The following is a 27009-nucleotide window of genomic DNA, read 5'->3' on the forward strand; positions in this document are numbered from 1 at the left end:
AATGGGACAAACACCAAATTGAGACTCTGCATGCAGAATTCTGCAAAAATATCCTTTGTGTACAATGTAAAACACCAAATAATGCATGCAGAGCAGAATTAGAGCGATACCCGCTAATTATCAAAATCCAGAAAAGAGCAGTTAAATTCTACAACCACCTAAAAGGAAGCGATTCCCAAACCTTCCATAACAAAGCCATCACCTACAGAGAGATTAACCTGGAGAAGAGTCCCCTAAACAAGCTGGTCCTGGGGCTCTGTTCACAGACACAAACAGACCCCACAGAGCCCCAGGACAGCAACACAATTAGACCCAACCAAATCAGAAAAAAAAAAATAATTCTTTTCAATGTGTCAAGTATTAACAAAAACTAGAATGCTATTTGGCCCTAAACAGAGAGTACACAGTGGCAGAATACCTGACCACTGACTGACCCAAACTTAAGGAAAACTTTGACTATGTACAGACTCAGTGAGCATAGCCTTGCTATTGAGAAAGGCAGCCTTAGGCAGACCTGGCTCTCAAGAGAATACACAGCCATACACCAATCTACTCTTACATGGAATGTAAATCCAACACATAGCCATCAAACAGACTAAGACAAAGCCAGGGAAAATAGCTTAAGCCTTAGTACAAAGCTATCAACCAGACCACTATCACAGAGACCAGCAGAGAGCCGAGTCACTCAATCCGAAACAGAGACCAATCAAATCAAATCGTTAGTAGTCACATGCTTCGTAAAACAACAGGTGTAGACTAACAGTAAAAAAATGCTTCCTCATTGAGAGAAGAGCTGAGAGGGTCTGAGAGAGCTAAGGTGCTGAGACTACTCATCTTGTCTGATAGGGAGACCACAGACACGCACGCGCCCACAGACTCACGCTCATCCACACAGCTGTGATAAGAGCTCAGTGGGTGAATCCTGGGCACGGACGAGCAGTCTTTCTCTGTCTTTTTCATTCTTGCTCTCCGTCAGTCTATATTGTACTGTACTGTTAAAACATGTGCCCCCTTTCCTTGCAGGGTGAAAGGCTTTGACCTCATTATTGGACATAATTCGTCGTCTATCCAGAGTAACTGAAATCCCTGCTTAGATGTGATACAGGGCTGAATCAAGCAGCCAGAGGGTGTGAATTTCAGTGGGAGTGTAGGCTACAGTGTAAACTCACTAAAGACTCTATTCTTTAGCCTTCCTTTGATACTGACTTTGATGTGAAACCATAGCATGTATTACAGCACTGAGCTGGTAGCACACAACACACAAACATGGACAGGGAACACACCACCACCCCCCCCCACACACACAACACACACACACACACACACACACACACACACACACACACACACACACACACACACAACACACACACACACACACACACACACACACACAATCAAATGTATATACTTACTGAGACTCTGCTATCCATCACTGCCATCTTGTTAATAACAAAACATCACAGTTACAACAATACTTTTACTACATATCTTTATAGATCAGAGATAAAATACACTGAAATGCAAAATGTAAAAGTGTTGACTGCAGGTATTTACTTAATAGCTAAAAATATTATAATGCATTTAAAAAAAAAGGTCAAAATAAATAGTTTCAACACTAAAAACCATTCCGTGGCTATTTCCAAATACCCCGGCATACGGTACACCGCCTACAATCTACTATTACAACTTTCAAGAGTCAGCAGAAAGCCGTCCCACAGTATGGGAACCACTGATCTACACTGAACAAAAATATAAAATGAAACATGTAAAGTGTTGGTCCCATGTTTCATTGGCTAAAATAAAAGATCCCAAAAATGTAACATACGCACAAAAAGCTTATTTTGAGCACAAATTTGTTTACATCCCTGTTAGTGAGCTTTTTTTTTTTTGCCAAGACAATCCATCCACTTGATAGGTGTGGCATATAAAAAAGCTGATTAAGCAGCATGATCATTAAACAGGTGCACCTTGTGCTGGGGACAATAAAAGGTCACTCTTAAATGTGAAGTTGTGTCACACAACACCACAGATGTCTCAAGTTGAGGGAGCAAGCAATTGACATGCTGACTGCAGGAATGTTCACCAGAGATGTTGCCAGAGAATTTAATGTTCATTTGTCTACCATAAGCTGCCTCCAATGTCGTTTTAGAGAATTTGGCAGTACGTCCAACCGGCCTCACAACTGCAGACCACGTGTAACCACGCCAGCCCAGGACCTCCACATCCGGTTTCTTCACCTGCGGAATCGTCTGAGACCAGCCCCCCGGACAGCTGATGAAACTGAGGAGCATTTCGGTCTGTAATAAAGCCCTTTAGAGCTAAACTTTTTTTATCTGATCCCCTGCCCACCCATGGCTGCGCCCCCTGCTCAGTCATGTGAAATCTATAGATTAGGGCCTAATGAATTTATTTCAATTGACTGATTTACTGTAACTCAGTAAAATCATTGAAATTGTTGCATGTTACGTTTATATTTTTGTTCAGTAGTTTTTAATTTAGAAAAAAAAAATCTGTTACCGTCCGGTACCTTTCACCTGTGTAGCTTGTTGTTTATGTTGGCCAATCAAAGCGGCAAAGAGGTTCAATGTGTAGCAAGTGGAGTGAGATTTCAAAAACTTGCGAAATGATTAGGCTACAAATGAGCAACCAACAGGTAGTCTGTTTTATCTGAATGGGGTTGGGTAGAGGGCGCAGCGTGTAGCTGTTTAGCTTAGCTACAGCTAGCTTGGCTACTCCAGTCAAGACAGCCACTGTTTTACGGGATGATAAATAACATTGTGGCTGCTACAAGTTAGCTAGTCTTGGCTGTAGCCGAGTTGCCTTGGCTAACGTTACTGCGTCTCTCACGGTCCCTAGCCTCTATCCCTCGCACAGCAGTGCTCAGGTTAAAAACGTACATTTAAAATAGAAACGCATGTATTAAGAATATCCAGAAATCCGATAGAAATTCATGATACTTTTGACGTTTATATTTTTTTTTATATTCATAAATATTGTTATTGAAATAAAAATACTACTCATATTAGAGAGCAAATGGTAAAGCTTAATATGACACCAATTGTTGCTTTGTTGCACCTACAGATGAAACATTATGGAGTCTTAAAGGAGGCCTGGGTAAGGCCAAAATGTCAGAAATATGCCAACTTTGAGAAAATATTTCTCAATTATGCTTTTAGATACAAAATGTCAAATATATGTCAACAATCGTTCTTCCAAAGGAACATGCAATGGATTACATTTCATGAAATTCCCCAAATCATAGTCTTCTTTTGTCCTGGTTTTATGTGGAATAATTTTGCAGTCACTCTCTCCCAGCCCAGGTTACTGTCCTATCAGTGTTTGACAGACATTTGCTACTGGAGGAATCACTCCCCCCCCTCCTTCCATCTCACTCCTTCACATACTGTAGGTTTTAAATGAAGGAGGGACAGCCATGCTGTATTTACATATTCACATGTCATTCCTTGTGCTTCTGTCCCCTGAGGTATATCTCCATGTATAGACACACACACACACACACACACACACACACACACACACACACACACACACACACACACACACACACACACACACACACACACACACACTATGCTAGACAGTGTCAGAGATCACTCGGGACTCAGTATCTGTTTTAACCATGCCTTCAGGTCATCTCATTGGACACGCTGGGACGGAGTCTACATTGGGACTGGGTTCAGCGTGTTAAAATATACACACGCGCGCCCTTTCTCACACGCACACACACACACAGAGGGAGAGATTAAGGAGATTAAGGAGGGGCAGTAGGAGAACGTGGGAAAGCAGTGTGCACCTATGTGCAGATTCATGATCCCAGCCTCAGGCAATAGATAGTATTACAGTAAGCAAAAAAAATAATACATATGCACAAACACAGACAAGCTACCACGCACACACACACTTCAGTCTGAGTTTTTAGCTTTCATAATGACATGTGGGAGCACAGCCATGCATTGACAAGGTCAATCATCACTCTCCTCATCTTACGCTCTCGCACCATCACTCTCCATCCCTCTCTTTATTGGAATCTGTCTTTCCTTCTTGAACCCTTGCCACATGCTCTCTCATACTTCTGCTGCTTGGAATGAATCCATTGACATACACTCGTTGGCCAGTTTATTAGGTACCCGGTTCATGAAAATGGGTCGCTCCTACAGACAGTGAGTCACGTGGTCCTTGTCACGGATGGGCTATTGCAGCAGATGACCACCTCGGGTTCCACTCCTATCAGCTAAAAACAAGAAGCGGCTTGAGTGGGCACACGATCCAACACTGGACATTTGAGGAGTGGAGAATTGTTGTTATTATTTTTTTAATCGCCTGGTTCAACGAATCGCAATTTCGGATGCGTCATGCTGATGACAGAGTCAGGATTTGGCGTAAGCAGCATGAGTCCATGGCCCCATCCTGCCTGGTGTCAATGGTGAAGGCTGGTGGTGGTGGTGTAGGGAATCTTGTTCTGGCCCACGTTAGGTCCCTTGATACCAATTGAGTGACGTTGTCATGCCCCAAAGAATTCAGGCAGTTCTGGAGGCAAGAGGGTCAGACCCGGTACTCTCAACCCCTCCCGTCTCAGCCTCCAGTAAATATGCTGCAATACTTTGTGTGTCGGGGGCTAAGGTCAGTCTGTTATATCTGGAGTATTTCCCCTGTCTTATCCGGTGTCCTGTGAGAATTTAATTATGCTCCCTCTAACTTTCTCTTCTCACTCTTCTCTCAGAGGAACTGAGCCCTAGGGCCATGCCTCAGGACTACCTGGCCTGATGACTCCTTGCGGTCCCCAGTCCACCTGGTCGTGCTGCTGCGCGACAGAGTTTCAAGTTCCTTGATGTCCACATCACCAACCAACAAACATCCCTAGATTGGCTGGTGCTTGAGGGGCGTTTATCAATATCATGGCGCAAACTCAAACTTCCAGCATGTTCCAAAGAGTGATTTTGCTTCAGATGTTGAAAAAGGTTTGTCGTATTACCAGACTTCGTAGCCACCTGTCTACGGCACAATTTGCACCAAGCATCGCTCTGCTCTTTGTCGGACTTCAAAAAGCCAAACCACTTCCAAATTACTGAAACAGTTTAACTTTTTAATGGGCAGGTGGGACGGTAGCGTCCCACCTGGCCAACATCCGGTGAAATTGCAGAGCGCGAAATTCAAAAATACTAAATTCAAATATTTAACATTCTTGAAAAAATATGTGTTATACATCAAAATAAAGCTTAACTCCTTGTTAATTCAGCTGCTATGTCAAATTTCAAAAAAGGCTTTACGGAGAAAGCACACCATGCGATTATCTGAGGACAGCGCACCGCATACAAACACATCAAAATCATTTTTCAACCAGGCAGGTGCGACACAAAAGTCAGAAATAGCGATATAATTAATGCCTTCCCTTTAAAGATCTTCTTCTGTTGGCACTCCAAAATGTCCCAGAAACATCACAAATGGTCCTTTTGTTCAATAATGTCCTTTATTTCCCAAAAATGTCCATTTATTTGGAGCGTTTGATTCAGAAATACACCGGTTTCAACTCGCCCAACATAACTACAAAGTATCTAATAAGTTACCTGTAAACTTGGTCCAAACAACGTTCCTAATCCAACCTCAGGTACCCTAAAAGGTAAATAATCTATAAAATATAAGACAGAGTAAACTGTTTCTAATACCGGATAAAAACAACGTGGAGCGCTCTCCTGTTCACACGCACCAAAACAGTGGAGTGACACTTACAATGAATAGGACTACTTCTTAATTTCTCAAAAGAAAAACATTGAACAATTTCTAAATACTGTTGACATCTACTGGAAGCCATAGGAACTGCAACCAGGTTCCTAATAATAATAGTATCCCATAGAAACCCATTGGAAAATCATGTGACCTCAATTTTTTTTCCCCCTGGATGGTTTGTCCTCGGGGTTTCGCCTGCCAAATCAGATCTGTTATACTCACAGACATTATTTTAACAGTTTTAGAAACTTGAGTGTTTTATATCCAAATCTACCAATTATATGCATATCCTAGCTTCTGGGCTAGAGTAACAGGCAGGTTACTTGGGCACGCTTTTCATCCGGACGTCAAAATACTGCCCCATACCCAAGAGGGGTTAACCCTTTTTATCAATAATTTCTTTGTTGGAAGCTGCTCCTTCTCCATGGCTATCACTGCCATTGTTTTCTCCTACATCACTCATTTTTCATGGTTAATAGTGGCTACTCCATCACTCGAGGTGCTAAGTGGTTTTTAGTGGACGTATACCTCTCCACGTGCATATTGTCACTTCTCCGCACGTTCCTGCTGCGTCACAGAGGTGAAATGGACTGCTGTACCTAATTATTCTATATCGACATTATCAAAAATGAATCTAAACGTTTTGATATCGTTATTGGAGGGAAGTAATTACCTTGATAATTATTGATATTGATTTATCGACCAGCCCTACCGAACGGTCTGTTTAAACTACTAGCACACAGCTCGGACACCCAAGCATACCCCACAAGACATGCCACCAGGTCATTTCACAATCCCCAAGTTCAGTACAGACTAGGGGAGGCGCACAGTTCTACATAGAGCCATGACTACATGGAACTCTATTCCACATCAGGTAATTGATGCAAGCAGTAGAATCAGATTTTAAAAACCAGATACAAATACACCTTATGGAACAACGGGTACTGTGAAGAAACACACAGGTACAGACACACGCACATTGTAATAGCGTTGTATTACATTTTGTATTGTAGATATGTAGTGGTGTAATAATGTTATCTGATGTACTGTTTATCTTTTGTTTTGTGTGTGATATAAGTGCCTTAATGTGTTTGGACCCCAGGAAGAGTAGCTGCTGCCATGGTAGCAGCTAATGGGGATCCTTAATAAATTCACTCAATCCATCCACCTCTCTCACTCTTCTCGCTGATTCAAAGCCTCCCTGCTATAAAGACGGACATCTAGACAGCTATACTGTCTCAGTCCTCTCCTCAGACCAATCAGCAGCAGTCTCACTGGGGTGAGCTCTCTGAATGAACAGTGAATGGCTTGGAGAAAAAAAAGGTCATAACGATCCACACAGACAATAAAGAGTGCAGAGGTAATTGTGTGGGCCAGAGTCTATGGATAAAAAAAAAGTCAATGAGCAGCCACACACAGACATATTACACAATACACACATTTTCCTACTTCTATAGTTTGACTACAGACCCACCACAGTATATGACCAACGAACGCTTAGAAAGTCATTAAAGTATTCTATGTTAGAACCACATACATGCTATTTCTGGTAAACCACACAGACACTATTGTATTGCAGAAGACAGATTCTGGATCTAACGCCACCTCAAGTGCGTAGTTGGGGGAAACCCCATGGAGCACACACACACCCGTCAATGAACCTCCACATGGAGCTGGCGCTCCACTAACCTCCAAACTTTGATTCCTTTACCCTGTCTGGGAACAGTAACACAAGCAATACTACAGCAAAGCAGGGCGATGAAGGCTATTGTAGTACGGTTACAGAACAGTAGATTACCGGCGCAGTGGTTGTTTAGCAACGTGTTGGTGGTTGTAGAGTTGCATGCTGGGGCCACAGACACCGAGACCTCCTCCATTCTCCTCTCGCTGCACACACACACACGCGCGCACACCTCTTTGGCAAGATCCAGGCACCTTCCTCCCTTTTTTACTGTCTGAGAGTGTGAGTGAGTATGCTGGCTTCACCGATACAAGTCTGCTGTGTGTGTGACTGTATATATACACACACACACACACGTGTGAGTGAGTGATCGAATATTCCTCTCGTCGTCTTAGGCAGTCCAGTTTTTCCTCGCTCTCTCTTTCTCGAGTCTATTTCCTTTGTTACTTTTTTTCTATCCGGGTACTAGTCTTCCTCGACAGCAGACAGAATGATTCTTGGTTGTCTGTGTGCAGAGAATGCTTTTGGTCTTCCCCTCGTTCTCGCTCGTCTGGGTCTGCTCTCTCCGACATGCGCTAACACACACCGGTGCACGCTCACACAAAGCCCAGAGTGAATGAGCACGAGAGTGAGGCAGGAGGAGGAGGAGATAAAGCTTTTAAAAAGAAAACCTTGACTGGCTCAGGGAGTGGCTAAAGCCGAGCTGCTGCCTCACACATTTTTAACCTCTGGAGCGCTGACAGCAACACAGCTCCTGAAAATAGAGAAAGAGAGAACGAGGGAGAAATACAGGGAGGAGGGTAGACCATGTAGAAGTGTCAAATTCCCCTCCCCCAGGAGCCTTGCAGGAGTCCCTATATCCTACTCCCTTCCCCCCTCTCATTCTCTCCCTCTTCCTGCTTACCCATCGTCTCACAGACTACTTTCACACACCTCTCACTATCACAGCAGTCACCTTACAGGACTGACAGTCTTATACCGTCATCATACCCACTTAACCTACCTTACGTCTGACAAGAACCGTACCACCCTAATCACTATGCCACCTTTAGGGTTAGGAACTTGGCAATTCAATAAATGAATTCCTAGATCTTATTTACGTCAAGGTTATAACATCACTCTGGAACTACAATGATATGATGTGAATGTTCCTTGAGATGATGTAAAATAAGATTTTAAACTCCATGATCAAATCCTGGTCTGGTCGAAATGAAACCCACTGTTCCTCACATGAACGCAGGAGCACAGCCAAACTATGCGGTCTGAGTGGGAAGCAGAGAGCACTATGATAGAAACCCATTCAGTGTGTTCCTGTCTATTTTTCACTAAGAATGTATCAACGTTTGGGTGGAACAGAGTGCATCGTGTGTATATAGGCATTCTGAAGAACCTTCATTACCATGTTCACGTATACGTGGGTCTTTAAGACCGCACATGTGTGCATAGCCTAACTCCTGCTAGCTACGTAGAACACAGTTGAAACCGAACCTCAGCCCTGTGCCTTAGTGGGCCAGCATTCAAAAACAACACAGGCAGGGTTTTGTGAATTTGAGGCTCGGAGGGAGAGCGGGTCCCAGCCGATGGCGGGTTTCAAACCAGAGTGAACCATTTAACTCTCCACTGTTTGTGAATGGGGCACTGTTGCAGGGCACAGGCAAACAGGGAGAGAGTGAGGACAGAGAGAACAGAAAGAGGGAGATAAAGAGAGAAAAAGGGAGTGAGAGAGAAAGAAATAGAAAATGTAAGAGAGAATTCTTTCAAGATAGCACTCTGACAAGTTGGAAGGAGAAAAAAAAAACTGAAAAGGGACAGGTGACTAGCCTGGAGGAAAAACAGAAAAGGGACAGGTGTCTAGCCTGGAGGAAAAACAGAAAAGGGACAGGTGTCTAGCCTGGAGGAAAAACAGAAAAGGGACAGGTGACTAGCCTGGAGGAAAAACAGAAAAGGGACAGGTGCTTAGCCTGGAGGAAAAACAGAAAAGGGACAGGTAACTAGCCTGGAGGAAAAACAGAAAAGGGACAGGTGATAGCCTGGAGGAAAAACAGAAAAGGGACAGGTGACTAGCCTGGAGGAAAAACAGAAAAGGGACAGGTGACTAGCCTGGAGGAAAAACAGAAAAGGGAAGCCATTCACACAATAGATTTCTATAATGGGCTCTGCAATGACTCATGGTATGGACAGGGATGGGGTTCTCTCACAAAATGGATGAATAAATCCAATCAAAGTTTATTTGTCACGTGCGCCAAATACAACAGGTGTAGACCTTACAGTGAAATGCTTACTTACTGGCTCTAACCAACAGTGCAAAAAAAAGTGTAAGTAAAGAAATAAAACAACAGTAAAAAGACATTTGAAAATAAGAGTAGCAAGGCTATATATAGACACCGGTTAGTCAGGCTGATTGAGGTAATATGTACATGTAGATATGGTTAAAGTGACTATGCATATATGATGAACAGAGTAGCAGTAGCGTAAAAGAGAGGTTGGCGGGTGGTGGGACACAATGCAGATAGCCCGGTTAGCCAATGTGCGGGAGCACTGGTTGGTCGGGCCAATTGAGGTAGTATGTACATGAATGTATAGTTAAAGTGACTACGCATATATGATAAACAGAGTAGCAGCAGCGTAAAAGAGGGGTTGGGGGGGGGAGCACACAATGCAAATAGTCCAGGTAGCCATTTGGTTACCTGCTCAGGAGTCTTATGGCTTAGGGGTAAAAACTGTTGAGAAGCCTTTTTGTCCTAGACTTGGCACTCCGGTACCGCTTGCCATGCGGTAGTAGAGAGAACAGTCTATGACCTTCCTCTGACACCGCCTGGTGTAGAGGTCCTGGATGGCAGGCAGCTTTGCCCCAGTGATGTATTGGGCCGTACGCACTACCCTCTGAAGTGCCTTGCGGTCGGAGGCCGAGCAATTGCCGTACCAGGCAGTGACGCAACCGGTCAGGATGCTCTCGATGTTGCAGCTGTAGAACCTTTTGAGGATCTCAGGACCCATGCCAAAACGTTTTAGTTTCCTGAGGGGGAATAGGCTTTGTCGTGCCCTCTTCACGACTGTCTTGGTGTGTTTGGACCATTCTAGTTTGTTGTTGATGTGGACACCAAGGAATTTGAAGCCCTCAACCTGCTCCACTACAGCCCCGTCGATGAGAATGGTGACGTGCTCGGTGCTCCTTTTCCTGTAGTCCACTATCATCTCCTTAGTCTTGGTTGCGTTGAGGGAGAGGTTGTTATTCTGGCACCACCCCACCAGGTCTCTGACCTCCTCCCTATAGGCTGTCTCGTCGTTGTCGGTGATCATGCCTACCACTGTTGTGTCGTCTGCAAACTTAATGATGGTGTTGGAGTCGTGCCTGGCCATGCAGTCGTGGGTGAACAGGGAGTACAGGATGGGACTGAGCACGCACCCCTGGGGAGCTCCAGTGTTGAGGATCAGCGTGGCAGATGTGTTGCTACCTAATAGAACAGGTGAAAGGAGGCGGGGCCAGTATCAGTGGTGTGAAAGGTGAGGTAGCCAACTGTGAGACTGCAATTGTCCTCCAGAGAAGTAATGAGCTTTTAACACTTGACAGTAGGGTTGGGCAGTAACCAGAGTTTCATATCCATCATAACCTCCTTCTCTCACCCCTGAATTTACAGTATTGCCGGTTTAGTACACAAATGGGGGCCAAACAGATATTTTTTTAAACCCATTGGGCATCTATTACCAGAATGCTAACAAAATTAGCACAAGTAATAGCAAATGTGCATGGCGGCTGAAGGCTAAATACGTTAACGAGCACAAATGAAAATAAATAAAAAATTGCAAAGACGGGCAATCCAGCTCATAAAGTTATATAGGTAGGAGCTACCGAATGTCATTTTTGGTGAGTTTGTACATTTACAAGTGAATGTGAACAAGAGACACTTTGCTAATTTTCTATGTTTTGACGTATGCATTTACATTACATTTTAGTCATTTGCAGTACTGGCTCTCCAGCACCTGTCTACACACTGCATCTGTGTGGAGTCTGGAGTTGCTAGGGCAACGAGCCTGCCTGCTCCAAGGAGGGAGGAGCAGAGAACGGAGTGGAGAAAAAACGCAAGGAAATCAAGATGGCACTGGCAGCTGTGCAAATAACTCATCCAAACAGCTTTGCCTACTCAAAAGCAGAAGAAATGTAACAATATGATGCCCCATCACCTTATTAATTCAGCAACTTTGATAGAAAGTTAAACTAGGGGTCGTGTTAACGCATCATTTTCAGACAGGAAGAAAATATAAAAACACAATAAATATCTTGCTGCATTTCGTAAAAACAGATCTAAAATGCTTCTTATTGTAATTTCTGCTCAGCGTCAGACTCATTTTGTGCGTCAGTTGCACTTCTAAACTCGGATGAGAATTCAGGATTGGGCATTCAAGCAGCAGACAGTGCTGCAACTGATTTTTAGGTTTTTTTTCTCTACACTCACCTGCTCACGCTTTCTCTTGTTGTGCTATTTAGAAATGGGACTGGCTCAACTGTGCTGGGGAAGTAAGGTTTATAATGTAAAATAATGTGACAGTTGAAATAAGAACGGGATCGGACTTTAAAAAAAATAGCAACAAATATTAAAACGTATGGGAAAAACTTCAAAAGAAATATTTTGAACAGTATTGATGCTATTGAAAAACCATCCCGTGGCTATTTCCAAATACCCCAGTATACACAGTATACCGCCCAAGCCTAAGTGACAGACAGGTGAACTGTTGTGAGGTCAAAAGCCAGCACACAGAGTTCTCGGGAAGGGACGGTTTATCTCATACCTAAGCACAGTAAAGTCAGGTCAGCCCCCATGGCCCCTCAGACATGTGACACAACAACTCCCAGCATGCTTTGGTAGCTAGACGAGGAGTTGTGACCATGTTTGCAATCATTCCCAAAATACTTTTCCAAAACAATTTGCTGAAAATGTGCTGTATATCAATGTTCCTGCTCTCTACTTAAAACGTCTGGCGTTAGCTCGAACTTTTACTGCCATCTGAAGGGAGATCAAACCTAAATGTGGAGAGGAACTGCAGTACAGTCACCAAAATAGAGCTGACAGGAAAGAGTAAAGGTGGCAGGATAGCAGAGCAGGGCCTTGTATACACATGACAGGAGCACACACGCACACACACACACACACACACCAAACCGAAAAACTAATCAGAACACTTGTACACCTTTCAAACCTAGTGTTGCACAATATACCAAAACTTCGGTACTTTTCGATAGTAAAACTGTTCGGACTAGAATTTGTTGTTACTTTCGGTATTTCTGTCAAATGTGCCTCGCATCATCTACTGATTGAGAGATGATTAAGTCTGTCTGTTAGTGCAGCCGATGTCCCTTATAACGCGAGAGCACCTTGCCTGCTCCACTTACTCATTGCTAACTCTAGCCTGAACTGTGGAACCAACCACTGCATTCACTAGGAGTCTGGGCTGCATCACCACTAATACCCGGACTACACCGCTCGCATCGCGTGCACGAGCATCTGCATTGCCAAGGGCTAAAATAGAAGTCCTTTCTATTTCTGACGCAGATCACGCTGCAAGTCCTGCCTCTCCCATCTCCTCATTGGTTTATAGAAGCAGGTACCCATGTGCCATCTCCTCATTGGTTATACCCACGTGGGTGATTGAAAGATGAACTGTGTTGCTGGTCGTCGGGGTAATACTATGAAAGTTTAGATGCCGATCACCATATAAGTTCAAAGATCAAAAAGCCTGGAAGGAGGAGAGATGACTAGAAACGATTCGGTTGGCCGTTTTATGTGTGGATTAATTGTCGGATTAGAGGACCTTGTGAATTTCAGGTAAAATAACTCAATGTTTATATCCCAGGACAAATTAGCTAGCAACAGCAAGCTAGCTAAATAGAACAAATTAGCTAGCAAGTGCAAGCTAACTAGCTAAATTGCCATAAATGTTTAAGGCTTTTCGACCTGCCCCAAATTAATGTAATTGGTTCAGAGCTTGTTTTGATATCATAACCTGCGTGTCCTGATCATGTCTGGTGTAGAGGGACAAAATACATTTATGCACGATTGCGCACGCGCGCAGCCGGTTTGGGTTCCGTGTTATGCGTCACATAAGTTAACACACTTGAATAGTGCTACATGGCCTGTAGAAATTTTGAAAATGTACTGTTCACAAAACAATATCCATTACAGGTTAGAACACTTTACAATGCAAGAAGTTACCAGTAACTTCCAGCTTTATGAGCTAACTTTCCTCGCTAGCTTACAGCTGAAGCGAACATAAATTCACTACCCTAGTACCTTGTTTGTTTGTGATAATATGCAAACCATAACACAAAATTTGCTGATTTCAAAGCGGATTGTCACCAAAAACTTTATTAATTCACTTAGTCTCCCCCGCCTCACATCTCTCCCAGTCAAGACCATCTTTGCATGAGACTGGAACTGACTGTGTGTGAATAACACCCTGGGTCTTAAAGAGACAGCACACACTTTTATAAAAGAAGAGACTTACTCGGTACAATAAAATAAGTTCCAAAATAAATGGAAGGTCAAAAGAAATCCCCATGAAATCAGCCAAAACAAGCGCATACTCAATAACTTCTATTGAGTATGTGTTCAACTGTATTGTAAATAGGCCTACGCTACATCTTGATTTATCGAGTTTATCAATAGACTACAGATTAACCATTCAAATAAATTATTACCATTATGTTGTTATTTTTTTAATCATAGTTTTAATGTCTTCACTATTATTCTACAATGTAGAAAATAGTAAAAATACAGAAAAATCCTTGAATAAGTAGGTGTGTCCAAACGTTTGACTGTAAGTACATTAGACATGGAAAAGTGTCTAGAATTGCAAGTCAATTATCTTAAAAAAAAATGCTAAATTATCTCTGAAACCCATGAAAAAATTTGTAGAATTGCAGGAAATGAGCTTTAAACCTGCACAATTTTCTTTCCACCAACAAGAGGGGTGTGAACACGATGCTGGAAAGGGGGCCTGAGTGAAAAAGTTTGGGAACCCCTGAACTAGGTGATCATTTCAGCACCGTTTTGATTCGGGACAGTGCCATCACACTGCTTTCAGTCTTGATAAATCAATCAATGTCAGAGTTGTTTTTTTATTGAATCTTCAATTGGATATAGGCTACAATTAGGCTGGGGAAAGGTTAGCTAAGTTGAGGTGAGTGCTGCTCATGATCATCTTGTCTAGTTGGCTCATTTATTAGCCCTGATCACAACATTTTTACAGCATGTTATGTAGCGTAGCCCTTTACACTTGTACCAGTATATGGGTTGAAAATGGCAGATTTGGACATTGACAAGTACCTCAATTGGAACGCAGTGGCTTTACAGCAAGATTCTATACATGACGTCAGAGCTCAGGGTCTGCGCTTCACAGCTCTGTATGGGTTGACTGACAGCAGTTCCGAACTTGAGTACCACATGCGACAAGAAGTTGCCCCCACCCCTACCGCTAATTGGTCAACTTTTGCACCCCAAAAAAATCATCTGAGGGAAATGCTGTAAATTATGAGGACTCCATGCATATATTTTTGAAAGATGAGACATTGAAGATTATAATAAATACCGCATTGACGTCATACAAGCGAGCCAAACACCCAAATGTGCACTTTACATTTCCATTTTATAATTTAGCTTAGTCATGTTGGCAAAAGAACAAGCTTTCAAATTATGCCCACCTGACACAGATTGTGATTTATAAAAAATTGACAGTTTTTGAATTGCGTAAACAAAAACAGTAATAGTGTAAAGGAGGGGCTGCAGGGCTGTGTTCCGAATCAAACAACTACACGTGTACTTGCTCTAGTTTCTCAACACAGCTAGGAGAGCTCCAAAATATTCTTATCATATTACTGAACGTATCCAAAGTATTTTCAGATTTCGTTATCAACAAATGTGGGCGATAAGTACAGTAAATGTTAAACGCACATAAAATCAACAGTGCAATGTTTGGATTCAGTCTCGGGAACTGTTGTGTCCTCACTATTGGTCTAATCATTATCCCATAATCTCCAAACTTAACTGCTACCATGGTTATACATTCCATATTTCTTCTGTAAGCAGCATTTCAAATTTAGTCCCATCCATAGGCCAATTCCCATGAGTGTGTGTGTGTTGACTAAATAAAAACTATTGATTCAAATTTGCATGGCACAGCCATGTAGGCTTATAGCCTGCAGAGACCAGTAGTATAAATAAACTTAGAATATGCTATTCTAATCTTTTGAAAATACATTTTATTAGTCTTATAATGCTTCTTAGGACCTGCCTAAACAAATGAATAATGGATTTCTTTGTGATGGTGTATATTCAATTGATTTATTAAAATAGTCTGTCATCGGCCCACGACTACTCCCACTCTTAAACTTACTGGCATGTGCACGAGAGGTAAAAAAGGCTTACCCTGGCAAGAATGTGGTACAAATGGGACCGTATGAATGAGGTTACAGTGGGAAAGGTCCCATAGCCACAGGGGCATATATACAGTACCAGTCAAAAGTTAGGACACGCATTCCAGGTGACTACCTCACGAAGCTGTTGAGAGAATGCGAAGAGTGTGCAAAGCTGTCATCAAGGCAAAGGGTGGCTACTTTGAGGAATCTCAAATATATTTTGATTTGTTTAACACTTTTTTGGTTACCACATGATTACATATATATTATTTTATAGTTTTGATGTCTTCATTATTCTACAATGTACAAAATAGTAAAAAATAAAGAAAAACCCTTGAACGAGTAGCTGTGTCCAAACTTATGACTGGTACTAGTGACATCTTTTAAAAACCTCAAATTGGGATTCAGTTGGATAAGAAACAATAATAAGGCACTTCCTCTCTACATCCATACTTCTAGTTCTTATAACTCTCCTAATTCACTCTCTCCTCTTTCTATTCTGCTCTATCCTTAATCTATGCCTCTTGATCTGCCTAATGGTTTTCCGATGGGGCATGTTGGGGAAATCCCTGCCAGAAATCACTACTAGTGCCAGTCTGATGAGTTACCCAAGCTGCTGGCTCCATTCTGGCTCTATGTGGCCCAAGGGAGTGGTGCCTAGGGCTGTTAAGGTGACCGTATTACCGCCACACTGGCGGTCACGAGTCATGAAGGCAGTCAAATTCCACTTCAGTCACGGTAATTAGGCTTCTCCAAGCTCTGATGCTGCTGGTTATGAGTAGCCTACAAAACTTGCTAACTGCCTGGTACTCAGCACTCTATCGTCCCTCTAAATCACTCTGACATCGATGCAAATGTATTCAAAAATCTAATTAAAAAACACTTCATGAGAGCCCATGATCATTTCTATGGGCTATGGAATAACGGGAGTGATGGCCTCAAATAAAAAGACGAGGCTCCCATCAGCTTTCTATAGGCTAGGCCTACTATATTTATTTCTCAACTTTCCTAATATTAAGCACAATTAGAACAGGACTATAGCCTACCTGGCTGGCATGAAAATAAACCACGGGGAAAAGAGAGTCTTCCATTTGCTATTTAAGTGCATAAATTAGATGTATTTTTCCCGCTGCCCCTGTTTTGATGCAGGTGCATGATAAATGGTCCTTTCTAAATCAAAACATGTCGCACATACAGTACCTACCAAAAGTTTGGACACACCTACTCATTCAAGGGGTTCTTTAAATTTGACTATGTTTTACATTGTAGAATAATAGTGAAGACATCAAAATTATGAAAAAAAACACATATGGAATCAGGTAACCAAAAAAAAAAGTGGTTTAGAATATATTTAAAAATATATTTTAGATTCTTCAAATAGCCACTCTTTGCCTTGATGACAACTTTGCACACTCCTGGCATTCTCTCAACCAGCTTCACCTGGTTTCCCAACAGTCTTGAAGGAGTTCCCACATTTGCTAAGCACTTCTTGCCTGATTTTCCTTCACTCTGCAGCCCAACTCATCCTAAACCATCTCAATTGGGTTGAGGTCGGGTGCAAACCAAATGGGATGTTGTATCGCTGCAAAATGCTGTGGTAGCCATGCTGGTTAAGTGTGCCTTGAATAATAAATTAATCACTGACAGTGTCACCAGCAAAGCACCCCCACACCATTTCCATGCTTCACGGTGGGAACCACACACACAGAGATCATCCGTTCACCTTCTCTGCGTCTCACGAAGACACGGCGGTTGGAACCAAAAGTCTCAAATTTGGACTCATCAGACCAAAGGACAGATTTCCACCAGTCTAATGTCCATTGCTCATGTTTCTTGGGTTTAGCAAGTCTCTTCTTCTTATTGATGTCCTTTAGTAGTGATTTCTTTGCAGCAATTCGACCATGAAGGACTGATTCACGCAGTCTCCTCTGAACGGTTGATGTTGAGATGTGTCTGTTTCTTGAACTCTGTGAAGCATTTATTTGACCTGCAATCTGAGGTGCGGTTAACTCTAATGAACTTAACCTCTGCAGCAGAGGTAACTCTGGGTCTTCCTTTCCTGTGGCGGTCCTCATGAGAGAGTTTCATCATAGCGCTTGATGGCTTTTGCAACTGCACTTGAAGAAACTTTCAAAGTCCTAGACATTTTCCAGACTGATCTTCATGTCTTAAAAGTTATAATGGACTGTCAATTATCTTTGCTTATTTGAGCAGTTATTGTCATAATATGGACAAATAGGGCTATCTTCTGTATACCCCCTACCTTGTCACAACACAACTGATTGCCTCAAAAGCATTATGGAAAGAAATACCACAAATTAACAAGGCACACCTGTTAATTGAAATGCATTCCAGGTGACTACCTCATGAAGCTGGTTGAGAGAATGTCAAGAGTGTGCAAAGCTGTCAAGGCAAAAAGGTGGCTACTTTGAAGAATTTCAAATATGAAATATATTTTTTGTGACTACATGTGTTATTTCATAGTGTTGATGTCTTCACTATTATTCTACAATGTAGAAAATAGTCAAAATAAAGAAAAACCTTGGAATGAGTAGGTGTGTCCAAACGTTTGACTGGTACTGTATATTATTTAGCATATGTAAAGACAAGATTAAATCAAGAATAGTCTGATGGGTGACAATATTAGCCTATCACTTGTGAATGATGCAACGCATAAGAAAAAAATGCCTTTTTTTGCGACTTTTCTAATCATGTTGCACACCTCATGTAGCCTAGCCCATATGTTTTATTAAGGTTTGTATCACAACTCAAGTGGCCAAATAACTTCTTAAAATGAAGCACATTAATCTGCTTTACAAGGTGTGTAGAGCCTAACTGGCATATATAAGCAGTGCGTGAGTTTCAAGTTTGGAGAAGATAATTTTCACCATAAAAATGCACCTTTATAATAAAAGCATTACATGTATGATTGCATTTGTGGTCACTTTTGATAATGGTGTTTTCTGCTAATGGAACATTCACGCTTATATATAAGCCTACTGCCATGTGCGCATTGCTGCGCTTATGTGAAGAAATAGCCTAATAGTTTTATCAACATTTTATGCTATAAGTTCTGATCTGTTGCGTCAGCCACATTGCATAAAAAAGGTTTTGAGATGCTAGTGGTTGTATTCATTTGGGATTTATCGCATCCCACAACTGTCCCAGACTATGGTTGGAACATTTCATAATAGAATAGGTCGATTTTTGTACTATGGGGGAAAGTAGACTGACATAGGCTAGTGATTTTGCTGTTCGTTAGGCCTCTCATCTTGTTGGCTGACAAAAAGTAAATGTGGACAGTTCTTCCAGTATCTTCAATATGCACCTCGGAATTGGATAAGGACGTGCACAGTTACGTCCTCAATGTGTCTGTCTTCACTTGTAGCCTGTCAGAAAGACCCGATCACGTGACAGAGCCATGTGAGTGAGAGGTGCTTCGGATTGCACAGCACACTCAGGGAGAAGGGCACAACGCAGCACTCTGGGCCACAAAAGGCATGGATTTTTTTAGGGTGCATTACAACCACAAAGGGGATGCCGCCTTGAAATTGGAGGCATTATCAAGTGCTTGTCAAATTGTGAATGAGAGACTACTGGAGTATGTACAGCCTGAGCAAAAAACAAAGCAGAGCTCATGCCTTTCAAGCAACTTTTTCCTAAATCATTAGAATCTCATCATGCAGCCTTACAATGTATTAAACATTAAAACATATAGCCCAATGTTTGTAGAACAACTAAAGCTACATTAACCTGTTAGGGACAGACGTTCCGCTAGCGGAACGCCTCACCAATATCCAATAGTATAGCATGGCGCGAAATACAAACACCTAAAAAATGCTATAACTTCAATTTCTCAAACATATGACTATTTTACACCATTTTAAAGATAAGACTCTCGTTAATCTAACCACACTGTCCGATTTCAAAAAGGCTTCACAGCGAAAGCAAAACAGATGTCAGGAGAGTACCGTCCCAAAAATAATCACACAGCCATTTTCAAAGCAAGCATATATGTCACAAAAACCAAAACCACAGCTAAATGCAGCACTAACCTTTGATGATCTTCATCAGATGACACTCCTAGGACATTATGTTATACAATACATGCATGTTTTGTTCAATCAAGTTCATATTTATATCAAAAAACAGCTTTTTACATTAGCATGTGATGCTCAGAACTAGCATACCCACCGCAAACTTCCGGTGAATTTACTAAATTACTCACGATTAACGTTCACAAAATACATAAATTATTTAAAGAATTATAGATACAGAACTCCTTTATGCAATCGCGGTGTCAGATTTTAAAATAGCTTTTCGGTGAAAGCACATTTTGCAATATTCTGAGTACATAGCCCGGCCATCACGGCTAGCTATTTTGACACCCACCAAGTTTGGCACTCACCAAACTCAGATTTACTACAAGAAAAATTGGATTACCTTTGCTGTTCTTCGTCAGAATGCACTCCCAGGCCTTCAACAACAAATGTTGTTTTGGTTCCAAATAATCCATAGTTATATTCAAATAGCTCCATTTTGATCGTGCGTTCAGGTAACTATCCGAAGGGTGATGCGCCGGCGCGTTTCGTGACAAAATTCTAAATATTCCATTACCGTACTTCGAAGCATGTTTAAAATACGCTGTTTAAAATACATTTTTATACGATTTTTCTCGTAAAATAGCAATAATATTCCAACCGGGAGACGTTGTATTCGTTCAAACAATGAAAGAAAAAAATGGAGTTGTCTCGTGCACGCGTGCGCCAGTGTCATTGTCCTCAGAAGCACCACTCACAAAAACCCCTGCTGTTTTTCGCCCAGAGACTGCAGAGCTATCATTCCACTTTCTGGCGCCTTCCTAGAGCCAATGGAAGCCTTACAAAATGTCACGTTACAGCAGAGATGCTGTACTTTTGATAGAGATGCCCAAGTAGGAGAACAAATTGTCAGACAGGGCACTTCCTGTTTAGAATCTTCTCAGGTTTTGGCCTGCCATACGAGTTCTGTTATACTCACAGACACCACTCACAGACACCATTCAAACAGTTTTAGAAACTTTAGAGTGTTTTCTATCCAAATCTACTAATTATATGCATATTCTAGTTTCTGGGCAGGAGTAGTAAGCAGATTAAATCGGGTACGTTTTTTATCCGGCCGTGAAAATACTGCCCTCTATCCCTAACAGGTTTTAATAACTCTAAATTAAGCACATAGGAGGACCTATTTCTTCGTTAACCGCTCAACACTGAATAGCAGCACGTGTGCACTCCCTCAAATCGTTTGGAGAAAATATTTATAGTTTATTCAGCTTTGTTCAATTGTATTCTTCATACTATAAAATAATGCCATGGAATTATAAGCAAATCTTGTCTGCTAAAGGAACTAGTGTAGCCCACAGGACAACTCAGAGCATGCTATTTTGTTCTTCTGACAGACTACATTTTCTTCATATCATGCTTCTTAAGACCCGTCTAAAATAATGGATTTATTGTGAAGGTGTTGGCTATATTACATGGATTTCTTACTTTTTAAGTGGCTTGTAGGCTGTGTGTGGAAGCCAGGAGACGCTAAATGTGTTTACGTTAACTAACTTCAAATACCGTGAGACCGACAGTTATTTGCTTGACACTCACCAGCTGACGAAATTTCGTGACCGCCACAGCCCTAGTGGTGCCAGTTTCACCATCTCTCACCCACGCTGCATTATAAGCTACGAGGCCAGAGCACAGGGCCTTGGTTCAATGAAGTGTCATGGCGCCCTTTCCAGTAAAACACTCAAGCCCAGAGGAGGAAGGCCCTGGCATGGAGTCACGACACTAATGTCTTTCCACTACCCCATGGATAAGGTACTGTATACTACCATCTCTGTGTGTGAGAGTGAACCCGTTTCTTGTTTGTATTTGTCAGCAGCCCATTTGCATACACGTGTGCATGTTTCAGAGACAGTAACTGCACAGCATTGATATGAAGTGGAAATCACATATTAGACGGTGTGAGAGGGGGGAAAAAAGGAGCGAGTGATATGAAGAGCTTATGAGACACAGACAAAGAGACAGACCGGGGGAGTCGGGGGCGGATACATGACGGTTCCCTAGGAAAAGTAACGTGTCAGAGGTCGCACCCTTCGATTGGGGAATGCCTGCATGAGGATCTGGAAGGAAGGTTGAAAGGGAAGAGGAGGAGTGGGAAGAGAGTGGGAGGGGAGTAATGTGTGTCGGTAACCATAGAGGGATGTGTTGGACAGACTGAGACATGTTCTTAGGAGGCCCGCTACACGTGTCTGTCTGTCTCCCAGAGCGCCGAAACAATGACAGACAAGTAAAGCAAGCATAGCATTGTAAATTACACACACACACACACAGTGCTATACAACACAGCACAAAATGCCGCAGCACTGAGATAGGGCAGTTTCACTACACAATAGGGTTGGGCAGTATCCAGATTTTCATATCGATATACCGTCCTATCATACCGGGATATATGGTATTACTGGCTTAGTACACAGGGGCGGCCAAACCCCCCCCCCCCCCGCGCAAAAAAACCCATTGTGCGTCTATTACCAGAATATTAGTAGTAGAGAATTTCCATGGAGTCTGTAGCTAAATATGCTAACGAGCGCAAACTAAACTAATTGCAAAGAGGCACTCCAGCTCATAAAGTTATATATTAGCTAGGCGCTACCGAATGTCATTTTTGGTGAGTTTGGACATTTACAAGCGAATGTGAGAGTGAGCGACATTGTGCAAATTAACAAAGTTTCGACGCATGCTTGTCTGAAGGAAGAACAGTACTGGCTTTGGAGCAGCATATGTAGACTACACGCTGTGTTTGTGTGGAGTCTGGAGTCGCTAGGGCAACTGTCCTGCTCGGAGAAGATCACCCGAGAAGAGAGAAGAAGAAGAAACGCAAGGAAATCAGGATAGCGGCAGCTGTATAAATAACTCACACAATGGTCTTTGACTTCTCAAACACGGCAGAAAGCTAACAAAATATGATTCCCCATCACTTTATTAATTCAGCCACTTACTTTGATTAACTAGCAAGTTAAACTTAGGATGTAAGTTTAAGTCAGAATTCTGAAAGCATAAAAATAACTTGCTGCGTTTTGTAAATGCAGATGTAAAATACTTCTTACTGAAATATCTGCTTGGCATCAGACTAACTTTGTGCTTCAGTTGCATTTGTCCATGAGAATTCACGAACAGGCATTCTATCAGCAGACAGGTGTAGCCAGCCAACTTTTCTCGGTGTAGCCAGCCAACTTTTCGGCGGTAAAATGCAAGATTAACTTTAAGAAAAACATGATGAAATGTAGCTGGCTACATTCTTTCTATGATAAACAGTATAAATATGATGGCACCAGTTGACTGCAGGTATTTATTTTAAAAAGTAGCTACAAATATTCAAATGTACTGAAAAAACTTCCAATAAATGTGGCCATTTCCAAAAACCCTGGTTTATCCTATATACGATAAGCCTACTACACAAATACGCATGCACACACACACACACACACACACACACACGCACGCAACCAGTGCCTGCAATTCATGACATGGCACAATTCCACGCACACGATTGGACGCGCACGCACACACACATAGTCTCTCTGTTAGTGTGTGTATCAGTAAATCAAAGACACGGCAATGTAATCGTAGTAAGCAGAAATAAATGTTTAAATGTAAACCGTGTGTAAGACTGAGGGAGGTCTTAATCAAATCCATTTCTATACCGGTTTTGTTCTGAATCAGAGGCTTATTTCAGTCACAGTATAGTTTTAGACCACCCTGCAATTTGCTGACATACACACTCAAATGCTGGGTCTGTGCGTCAGTATGCATTAACATATGCACGTAAGTACATGAGCAGGTGTGTGTGAGGAAGTAAGACATTGTGTGTGTGTGTGTGTGTGTGTGTGTGTGTGTGTGTGTGTGTGTGTTGTTTCTAGAGGGCCCTGTATTACAGCCTTCTAAAAGCAGCAGGAGCCTGGATCCAGGGCTGTGGTACAACTGAAACATCACTAACTGACACACTGACAAGCCGACACTTGACATTCTGACTGCAGCACGCAGACACCAGCTTTTTCACCAAGTTTAACTGCCGGTATCTTGGTCCTTTGTGCCTTTCCAACCCAAGTAATAAAAAAAATAAAAACAAAGGGGAAAAATAACAATTACCCTCAAAACCTGGGCAGAGAACGGAAGAGAGAAGCAGGAATCTGGAAGCTGTGTGTTCCTGCTTGCCTCCAATTCCAGGAAAAGCAGCATGGACCCTGGGAACTGGGGGAGGGAGGGAAGGAAGGAGGGAGAGGGGTGGTTGAGGTTGCACGGACGACCGTACATCAGAAAAAACTGCCGACGACCAGGGCTCCGTCAGAGAGAAAGAGCCCTCTCCCCCCCTAGCCTAAAGAGTCGTTTGTGAGTGCTCCGACCACCCTCCATAACTAAAAAAACAACAAAGAAAACAGAATATCTGCAAAAAGCATCAAAACATAATTTAAACCTCAGCCACAACCCCGCTGAGTCACTATATTTTGGTTGAACAGAGACCAGGGCACAGGCATTGTATTTTTTCAGATCCAAGCTGTAGTATGTATTTGAAATGTTAAAGCAGACTCACCGCTGCAAGGATTTGATATAATACCAGACTGTACTCTAAAATCTATTTATTTACTTTAAAATTCATAGCATGGGTTATATCAGCTCAAGGTCACTTCAAATCTAAATCAAAGTTTATTGGCCCACTTCATGGGACAAAGAGATCAGAATGCTGAGAATGAGGTAGACTGAATTCCTCAAAATCAGCTCTCTACCATTAACTTTAGCACCTTGTATCTCAACCTCCACACAATATGTTGAGACGAGCTGTCAGTCAGACAGCACCCCCCCTATCTGCCAACCAAGGACACGCCACCATCTGCACTCTGCAGGGCTTGGCCAAAAAACCTCCACTGTGGTTGGATGAGTGACAAGGACACACACACACCTCCCCCTTCCTCCACACTGGTCACCTGGTCATAATGTAAATACCTCTCGCCCGCCTTCCAGTTGCCATGGAAAAGTACAAGAGGAAAGTTGGACTGACTGCAGCACAGGACTCCCCCTCCTCTCTCGGTCTCTGAAATATTCCCCATTCTGATTCAGCATCACTGCACTGAGCAGGAAGACAGAACCGGGTCATCCCCGCGGGACAGAATGAGGTCATCACCCTGCACCACTCTACCGCAGGGCACCGCCACATGGGGTTTTAACACAGCAAAATCAGTTTTACTAGTGGTGTACTGTGGCCCTGTATCTAGTAGACTGAGACGACTGTATATCCACTTATAGTCCGTTAGTGTTATAGTCACAGACATCGTTGAGGTTTCCCCTAAAATGATGGAAACTCAGTGTATTTGGACATAGGCTGTACACAACAAGGGTGGTCAGCTAGGAAGCTACAGTGTTTGCAGAGCTGGAGGGGGAGGGGTGGTGGTGAGTAGGCAGGAGGCAGCAACAGTAAAGGTTAGCTGGTCAGGAGCAGAGTGGGGGGCTAGGCAGTAGAGGGAAATGCACTATGCAGCACATTCATGATTTGTAGGTGACAAACAGCTAAAAATAAGTGTCTGCAGCACAGAGCAGTCACAGAACAGGCAACATAATACAGGGGCACATTGCAACACAGACCTACATATTTAAAATCGAACATATCTAATGAATAATCACATGGAGGAATATTTAAACACACATACCAATTCATGCATTATAGCCCTACTAACAAACATGAATTAATGCAGTATATATGTTTCATGGTAATGAACAAACACATCTACACCCCCCCTCACACACAGTTGGAAGCACAGAATCCTCTAGAAAGTCATTGTATGCTGTAGCGTTAAGATATCCCTTCACGGGAACTAAGGGGCCAAGCCCAAACCATGATAAATACCCCCAGACCATTATTCACCATCCACCAAACTTTACAGTTTGCACTATGCATTAGGGCAGGTAGCGTTCTCCTGGCATCCGCCAAACCCAGATTCGTCCGTCGGACTGCCAGAAGGTGAAGCGTGATTCGTCACTCCAGAGAACGCATTTCCACTGGTCCAGAGTCCAATGGCGGCGAACTTTACACCTCTCCAGCCGACAAATTGGCATTGCGCATGGTGAGCTTAGCCTTGTGTGCAGCTGCTCAGGCCATGGAAACCCATTTCGTGAAGCTCCCGACTGACAGTTCTTGTGCTGACGTTGTTTCCAGTAGCAGTTTGGAACTGGGTAGTGAGTATTGCAACTGAGGACAGATGATTTTAACACGCTTCAGCACTCAGCAGTCACGTTCTGTGAGCTTGTATGGCCTACCACGTTGCGGTTGAGCCGTTGTTGCTCCTAGATGGTTCCACTTCACAATAACAGAACTTACAATAAACCGGGGCAGCTCTAGCAGGGCAGAAATTTGGCGAACTGACTTGTTGGAAAGGTGGCAATCTATGATGGTGCCACGTTGAAAGTCACTGAGCTTTTCAGTACGGGCCATGCTACTGGAGATTGCATGGGTGTGCACTAGAGGTCGACCGATTAATCGGAATGGCCGATTAATTAGGGCCGATTTCAAGTTTTCATAACAATCGGTAATCGGTATTTTTGGCCACCGATTTGCCGATTTTTTTAAATTTATTAAAAAATGTTTTACACACCTTTATTTAACTAGGCAAGTCAGATTAAGAACACATTCTTATTTACGATGACGGCCTAGAAACGGGGGTTGACTTCCTTGTTCAGGGGGTGATTTGTTTTTGCAACCTTCGGTTACCAGTGCAACGCTCTAACCACCTGCCTTACATTGCACTCCACAAGGATTAACAGGCTGACTACCTGTTACGCGAGGGCAGCAAGAAGCAAAGGTAAGTTGCTAGCTAGCATTAGACTTATAAAAAACTATCAATCTTAACATAATCACTAGTTAACTACACATGGTTGATGATATTACTAGTTTATCTAACGTGTCCTGCTTGGCATATAAATCGATGCGGTGCCTGTTAATTTTCATTGAATCACAGCCTACTTCGACAAACGGGTGTTGATTTATCAAGCGCATTTGCGAAAAAAGTACTGCCGTTGCACCAATGTACCTAAACATAAACATCAATGCCTAACAGGAATATTTAGACTTAGCCACCCGTTAGATAAAA

At 42.5% G+C, this 27009-nt stretch overlaps 1 protein-coding gene across 8 annotated transcripts in view; it reads right to left on the minus strand.

Annotated features, from left to right (window-relative positions):
• The window catches only part of LOC106605231 (EMAP like 4), a 93300-nt gene that overhangs the window by 45441 nt on the left and 20850 nt on the right, over positions 1–27009 (minus strand). Inside the window, exon 1 of one of the 8 annotated variants that reach the window (XM_014200659.2) lies at positions 7547–8080. The exons of 3 other annotated variants lie outside the window; for them this stretch is intronic. In XM_014200659.2, the coding sequence (XP_014056134.2) occupies positions 7547–7625 (79 nt within the window). In that variant the 5' untranslated portion in view covers positions 7626–8080. Of the gene's footprint in view, positions 1–7546; positions 8081–27009 lie in introns of those variants that run through there. 4 more of the 8 variants (XM_045719987.1, XM_014200652.2, XM_045720005.1 and 1 more) reach the window with 4 other exon arrangements.

This window comes from Salmo salar, chromosome ssa01 (assembly GCF_905237065.1).
Source record: "Salmo salar chromosome ssa01, Ssal_v3.1, whole genome shotgun sequence".
Classification (NCBI taxonomy): domain Eukaryota; kingdom Metazoa; phylum Chordata; class Actinopteri; order Salmoniformes; family Salmonidae; genus Salmo; species Salmo salar.